The sequence below is a fragment of the Etheostoma spectabile genome, chromosome 13, assembly GCF_008692095.1.
Source record: "Etheostoma spectabile isolate EspeVRDwgs_2016 chromosome 13, UIUC_Espe_1.0, whole genome shotgun sequence".
Taxonomy (NCBI): Eukaryota; Metazoa; Chordata; class Actinopteri; order Perciformes; family Percidae; genus Etheostoma; species Etheostoma spectabile.
Genome location: NC_045745.1, coordinates 7,678,345 through 7,686,614, shown reverse-complemented (window position 1 = coordinate 7,686,614; position 8,270 = coordinate 7,678,345). Strand labels below are relative to the sequence as shown.

Here is an 8,270-nt window from a genome sequence, read left to right as displayed (position 1 = left end):
AACATAAATGGGCCACGCTGGATTCAAACAGTCACATGGAGTTACCATTGTGTCAGTGCCTTAAGAATCATTTCAAATTTCACATCTAATGTAAATGTGACTTTGTAATCACAACACTGTGCCTAAAAAAACAAAACACGGATGAAGATTTAAAAGGAAACATTTCTTGTTTCACTCGTGTTTCTTTAGATCGCCAAAATAATAATAATTACTGAAGAAATCTACAGTTTTAGGTAATTGTTTTTCAAATTAAACACACTGGAACTACTATGTCTTCAGCATGGAGCACTTTAGTTTTTACAAATTAATCCGCAGCCTCCTCCTTTGTGGCTTGAATGGAGGTGATCTCCTGCAGGGAGCTGTGGATGTCTGACATGGCCGCTGTTTGATGCCCCTTGGTGCATGGGTGGGGGGGGGGGGGGGGGGGGGGGGTGTCGCTGCTTATATTTGTCAAGGTCAATTAATGAATGCAGGGGTAAGGCTGGCAGGATCCCCAAACTGCCCCTGGGGCTCATAAATTATCCAGAAAACACATTAAAAGACAGAATCTGATCTCCTCCAATTAAGATAATTTTGATTTTTTTTTCTCACAAAATGCTTACACTATATCCAGTCAGGTGTAGCCTACATCACTCCCTCTCCCTCCATCCCTCCCTCCCTCCTCAGCATCCATCCTCCAGCTTGCTACACCACAGCTGTACCAGCAAACCATAGAAGGATGTCCTGCATGGGCTAATTCTCTCCTGCTCATGGTAATGCGCAGCTTTTTCTCTCTGAGTGGAACACCTTGATCCCGCTTCTGTGCTAAAATAGAAGAAAGAGTTTATTTTTCATAACGCTTTCCTCAGAGGCTCAGCTGCGCGCCCCCTCACTCCCCACCCCTGCACCTTTAAGGCAATGGAGAGGGAGAAAATCGGCTGCGAAGGAGGCGAGGGTTTGTTCCACAGTGCTCTGAGGCAGGGCAGGTTTTAAGCGCAGGGACCAGTGTGCGCAGTTTGTGTGTGCGGCTGCAGGGGGAAGATGCGTGTGCTTGTTGCTCGCCGGACGGAGAGAGGCGGCGAAGAAAGAATGAGTTTCCAGCGCAGCTAACAATCAACTCCATGCGCTTTTTAATCCTTGAAAAAAAATCCAACTTTTACGCAATTTTTTCCCCAAATACCTGAGATGACATGCTTGGCTGTTTTCAGTGCATAGACTTCTAACTTATTCATTTATTTATTATTTCTCGATTATTTTCTTTATTCCGAATTTGGATTTGTGGTTTGTTGTTTTAATTGCTTAACCGTGGAGTTGGGTGTGCGCATAGACCATTTGTCCTATGCGTCTCCAGCCTCTGATTCAGCAGCAGCAGCAGCAGCAGCGGCACAGCTCACCTGGAACGGAGCGCACCGAGCCGAGCTCCCTCATGTTCCAAGCAGAGCAGCGCTCCGACACCGGGGGACGGCTGCACTGAGGCCCGGCGCGGTGCGGTGCGGTGCGGTCAGTCCAATACAGGGGAGACGCACAGTTGTGGATCATACACTCTCCCATCGTACCAGGAGACAATCAGCAGCAGGAAGACTCCCAAACCTCCTCCTCTTCATCTTCTTCAGAGAGAGAGAGAGAGAGAGAGAGAGAGAGAGAGAGAGAGAGAGAGAGAGAGAGAGAGAGAGAGAGATTTGCAAGCTCTCCTTTCTTTCATTGCAATTGACTTGTTGGAGAAATAAAAGGAAGAAATAACAAGAAGAAAGAGTGCGGGGAGAGAAGAAGATAAAGCATAAGCCTGGATATTGAACGGAGCGGGGCATGTGGATATTGGCTCTTATCTTTTCCCAGTGCATCTTGAATGGTAGGTGATGCATTTGTGCATGTTAAACTATAAGTGTATGTTAATTATCCCTCCGGACAGAGTGTGCAAACAATATCCTAAATAGCATGTAAGCATTCCGCCATTGAAGATATAGATTTTTATTTTATTTTTAAATTTTTTCCTGGAAAATTAAACCGTGAACAGGCTGTTGCTATGTCCTAACACAGACAGTGGGTCTTTTGGGTGTTGGACAGATACACATTAACCTTTATAGAGATGGAGAGTATGAACGTTTAAACACTCATGCATTTTCAACATTTAAGATTAGCCTTTTATCAAGTAGAGAGAGAGGAGAAATGTAGGTTGAGTGATAGGTGCAGTCTGTACTGCATGAGGAAGGAGGCATTTTTAATGTTTGTTATTTTAGTTTCTGTGCAATTACATTTTTTGGTGGAAATTCTAGGGCCCAAGCTAAAACCCCTAAATTATTTTTGCTTCATTCTCAGTTTGTCAATAAGGGATTATTCATTGTTTCTTATCAAACTGCACTGGGCCTCAGTCTGAGTGCATTTTCCTACATCATTTTTAGATGCTTCATGTGCATATTAACAGTTTACCTTTTACTGTTTCACACATGTGGCTTATTAAAAATGATCTTTTTGTGAATAGTTTTGTCCTAACACATGTGCAAGTACACCTGGTGCATTCACCATTTGTTTGTTTAAATCTCAAACCTGCCTGTGAATTACATTCAAACTGAACTAATATTCACTCCATGGACGTGAAATAATTTCTTCATGAAGACTAAAATACATTTTTCAGTTCACAAATCCACTCCTAAAACATGGAAAATATAATTGTCAATAAAGTATAATGTAGTATATTTACTTGCATGCATTATAATAGCCTATATAAAATACATGTTTTATTTTAAGTATTAATGCATGCTTTCTGTTAGATCTGTCGAGTACTTCTTCTAGAAAAAGGATTAAATAGGTTGGCTGTGCTTTTTTTCTGGCATTGCACCCGCCATATTAGAAGCACAGGCATGGAGTCATTTTGGATTGGAAAAAAAAAGAGACAAGCCCTTATCACCCTTGCCCATGTGCACATCTTGCAAAATGCATCCAGATCCTATTTTGTGCAGTGAGATCCTCAAAAGATAGGTTTTATTAGTGCATATTGTATTGGTTGTTGGACTAAAGGTGACTGGTTTTCACAGCGGATACAAGAAGGGTGTGTGAGGAAGGGGGGGGGGGGCAATGAGGAGGACACCGGGCTGTGTGGTAGGGGGTGGGATGTGCGTGTGTTGGGGGGCAGAAATCCGCTCAAAAGAAAATTGGGGTATTTCGAAGATCTTTTGAGACGTAGACGAAGGGAAAGGGATTTAAAAAATCTAAAGGGGACAAAATGCAAACTGAGAGTAGATGGCAATGCGTCAAGCTTAGATGACAGGAAAACCATTTTGTGGCCATGCTGAAGGGTTCAATGAAGGCAGTTGTTATTTACAGGAGAGGATGGAGTTAAAGCAGTGACGGTGGTGTAGCAAAGACCCCGTTCTGTAACTGAGGCGAGACAATTTCAAGAAACAGAGGACACTGATGTCCATTTCAAATCTCACGCTGTGCTGAAATCTCTGTTGGCTCAGCGCGATCTATTGCTTTGGTTTTGAATGGCTTTTTTCAGTCTCTTTGGTCCAGGCAACAGCGTTTCAAAATGGCTGCTGCTAGAGACATCTACATGGAAACTTTGAATGGCAGCAGCAGCACTTGTAATTGTGATGAATGCTACGTTTGTGGTCACAGCTGATGCAGTGCCATTCATATCGACGGACTCGGCTCATTTGACACTGACCTTTTCTATTGATTCAGAGATTCCAAAGTGGTTTTTGTGGCAGCATTTAGAATCACCCAGGGCGCATTATGACAATCCTCTTTTTGTATTTTGCTTATTTCTCTACCATGCTAAATTGACTGTAGACGAAATAACAGTGATTATGATTGTTGACCTTAAATGGCATTCTCTCTGCTGCACATTTGTTTTCCCCAAACAGACCTGCAAAGATTAGTCTTAATGAGCAGCTTACATCAGAATTGTATATGTTGCACCTCTTCTGGACAGAGAGATGTAGCTTGCTGAAATAAAGGCTTTTAGGGCCAGTACGGACTGCTGAGGTTGTCTCTATGGAGACCTGGGTAATGAGTGTTGCTGCAGTGTGGGCTTTGGGATTGAGCAACAGTCCACTCTGTTCAGGTGACCCTGGCAATGCTTCCCGATAGATTTCAGCCCGTCACTCTTTCCCCATTACAGTTATGGGAGACACATGTTATTTCAACACATTGGAATGCTTTATTTCTCAAATGATTAAAATGTTTTTGTCTATTTAGATTTCCTGGCTGTTTATGTAGAGATTGATATTTGCAATGCCTGTTAGAAGAACACATTTTTAGAAGGTTACAACCACTAGCTTTGCAGTGGTCATTTAGGAATAGTATCAACTGTACAAATTCCAATTTGCTCTGAATTGCCAGTTTGAGAACACATTTGCAAGCTCATTACAGCAGATATAAACAATTCACAGCTGTAGAGGGTAAAATCTGCTGTAGAGTTCACTTCAGAGGTGCTTGAGCTTTTAAAGTGCTCTTTCAGAAGTGTCTATTAAAACCTAAATGGAATGGGAGCAACATACTGTAGTTATGAAGAGATAAAATTGGGAAAATGGCATAATGTTGTTTTTGCTCAGCTACGCCGGAGGGGGGGGGGGGAAATCTGACACATGCTCAATTAGACGCTAATAAGCTGTATAAATATACAGTGGAGCTCCTCAATTGGCTCTTGGTATCACTCTGTGCATGTGTATTTTTAGCTTTCAGTTTAGGATGACGAGGGGCTGCTGGAGAAAAGGTACCTCCGCTTATTAAAACATAACTGTTTTCCATTTGACTTGATCCAGACTTCAAACATGGTTAATGTAGGAGCGGAATTCAGTTTCTTTCTTAAAAAAAAAAAAAGCCCAGATCAGATCATCATAGCAACAAATTACACACAGAAAACTGTCTCCTTACTCCTTCGTGCTGAACAACGATTCTGGGGATTAAATATACAAAACAGCCTCTGAATACCTGTCATCAGCAGTTAGACTGTTTCTATGGATCAGGAGTAACCAAGGAAGGGAGTTGACCCTGATGAGGACAGAGATTACAATCAGTCAAGCACGGAGAGGAGAGCTGGGTTTGCAATGAAAACATGACATGACACACATGTGGACGTCATTCAATGGTGTGTATCCATGTAATTATACCAATTAAGAGCAACTCATCTATTTTAATAGATGTCTGTAGTCTACTAGGTGGACAAAAAATGGGGGGTGGAATCAAAAGGGACTTAAAGCACTTTTTTATTTTATTTAACCAAGGCCGCAATCTTCACAACCTTTACAAAAGGTCTTTTATTGGCTCAACCTCCCCATGGATCACCCACCATCCACCCCAATTACCTCCTTACTTCTTATGTAAGGTGCAAAATTGTGGCACTTCCTTAATTTAAAACAATATTGTTGCCAGTGAACACAATCCATGCTGTAATTACATTTCCCTTAACCCTCCTGTTGCTCTCAGGTCAAATTTGACCCTTTTAAAAAATTGTATATATCTGAAATATGGGTTTCTTTTTACTCAAATGACCACAAAAAAATGGATTGGATTCCTTAAAACGCTCTTTGCAAATACAATTGATCACTTTCATTCCTGACTAAACTCATCTGTACGTTCCTCTGATCTTAACTATTAGTCAAAATAATTCATAATTTCTAATTTTTTAACTGAAATATTAGGTGTGATTCTGTATGAATGAGGGTTATTGACCATGAATTCCAAAACGCACTGTAACACTAGTGGTAGTAAGGTGGTGTTAGTGAAAACTTAAAAAGAAGTCTGAAAATGAGGCAAAAATGTCAAATTTTTGTCCGTTTTTGACCCGGGAGGACAACATAAGGGTTAAATCATGTTTGGCCAAACAAATAAGCAGTATGCCGTATAGTTGTATTTTCTAAGAGACAGGGTTGGGGTTTGAACACCATGTTAAGACCCTTTTTCCACAAACATTTACATACAAGATACAGCACTGCATTTCTTATGTTAAAAGTGGAACATTGTTCAGTCTTTAAGAGGAATTTGACAATTTTGATGTTGCATACATTGTAAGTTGATAACTATTTTATTGATTTGGCCAATTATCAGCAGTCAGACCAGCGTTGCTTAGAGGTCACATTAGGGCCAGTGGGAAACTAGGTCTGTGCAGACGGGTGTCCTTTGGTATACATCTGTCACTTCACGTAGAGTCAGGACGGGTTGACAGAGTCACAGCAACACACATCAGCAAACAACAGCTGAGCTCAGATCCTCCGCAGCGCATTAATATCAACACACCAGTCATCACAATGTAGGCCACTGGAAATATCTGATTATTCTTTTTCAAGTAAATCACAGTCATGTCTTGGTTTAGTTCTGACCAGAGTGACTGTATTTACTGATGATGCCAGTGTATTCAACATGTAATGATGCCAGTGTATTCAACATGTACTGATGCCAGTGTATTCATCATATACTGATGCCCATGGTGTTCATCATATACTGATGCCAGTGTATTCATCATATACTGATACCCATGGTGTTCATCATATACTGATGCCAGTGTATTCATCATATACTGATACCCATGGTGTTCATCCTATACTGATGCCAGTGTATTCATCATATACGGATGCCAGTGTATTCATCATGTACTGATGCCAGTGTATTCATCATGTACTGATGCCAGTGTATTCATCATGTACTGAATTTTTGAGACTATTAATACATTAGTTCAACCCATATTTTTACATGCTATGATAATCTTTTGTCACCACAGGGAATCCTTTTTCACTATAATGCAATGTGTTATCACAACACCAAATCCAACTAATTACATATTCTTGAAGATTCTTCTACTAATTCCAAAAAATCTGTAAAATACACTTATTAACATGTATTTGGATTGTTTGAATGAAGTTTAGATTTTTTGTAATCTTCATTATCAATTAATGTCATGCATAAGGATTAATATTAGAAGGGATTAGTGGCATGCTGTTTTCATGGATTCACTAATCACACCAGGATGTGTCAGTGCCATTGGGTCAAGATTTTTGTGTCACCTCACTGTGTGTGCTTGTGCCTTAGCTTGGCTGTTCCGACAAGCGTAGACTCAAGCATATGTTAATGGGTGCACATTGAACTGTTAAAGGTTTCATTTAACCCAGACCAGAATGCTTGAGGAGATGAGAGTGTGTAGTGAGGCAGAAAAAGAGGAGGAAGCGAGGGGGGAATGGAGTCAGCTTGTGGTATGTGGTATCTAAAGCAGAATCATACCAAATCAACATGATTTTCAATGTAGATACTATTTTAGGCCTTTTCCAACATATCTGACCCTTATATTGTCGGACACTGATTAAGACTCAACAATCTTTATTGTATATCCAATAGGAAAGAGGCAAAGCTTTTACTTTTGCCTAGTTATAGCCCATAGTACATATTGCGTGCCACAATTTACTTTTATATGTGTTTGTATATGTACATGTGTATGGTTACATACACAATGCTTTCTGCTGCTTTTGATACCAATCACTGATGCGACAGATATGGGAACAGTGTGATGATTTATGAAATGTCAAGAAAAATATGAAGTTGAATTTAATAAGGTCAAGGCAAATGGGGGAGAAAAATGCTCTGCCATCATTTGAAAGCCAGATACGACAACAGCTATTAAGAGACTTCCAAGCTTGTGAATGTTTTATTGATAAATTGAACACTTTATAGATGCTTACCACAATCTGACATTTGCTGTCCATCTGCCACTTCACATGGATGTCACAATAACATATTACTGGTCTTTAATTTGTTAATAACTCATAAACTCTGGTTGAATTTGCATCCAAAGCAAGAACGTACACTTGGACAGAATATTGCTTTTGGTTTGTTTTACTTTTTCTATTTGAATGAAGCAATTATTGACTGACAAATCACTACAATTTAGTTTGATAGCAAAGTTTATTATTAAACATACTTTGACTTTTTGTATGACATGTATTGCCATTGTTCGTGCACAATGGCATTGGTATACTAAGACAGTATTATGGTATTAGAGAGTAAACCATATGCATGTGCTATATGCGGCGCATGGGGGCGCAGCACCATGGGGGCGCCAAAGGGATGGTAAATATATATTTGTTTGGTATTTTCTATATGTAGCTGCTGTCCTCAATGTTATATAACATTTTAGAGGACTAACAGGTTAGAGTAGGCGCCCTATCTCTTATTATTATTTTCTTTTTGTAGGCCTATCCCATAAAATTCCATCCAAAAGGAGATGGCGTCAAGGGATGCGACAGCAGTTAAATAAGTGGATGGTGAAAGGCAACAGATAGGATTTAAAGTGTGACGTCTGT

General features: G+C 40.1%; 1 protein-coding gene across 3 annotated transcripts in view; it reads left to right on the top strand.

Annotated features, from left to right (window-relative positions):
• The first annotated feature begins 911 nt into the window (after positions 1-911).
• Positions 912-8,270, top strand: part of dscama (Down syndrome cell adhesion molecule a) — a 125,062-nt gene continuing 117,703 nt past the window's right edge. Inside the window, exon 1 of one of the 3 annotated variants that reach the window (XM_032534585.1) lies at positions 912-1,828. In XM_032534585.1, the coding sequence (XP_032390476.1) occupies positions 1,786-1,828 (43 nt within the window). In that variant the 5' untranslated portion in view covers positions 912-1,785. The remainder of the gene's footprint in view (positions 1,829-8,270) is intronic. The other 2 variants (XM_032534582.1, XM_032534584.1) reach the window with 2 other exon arrangements.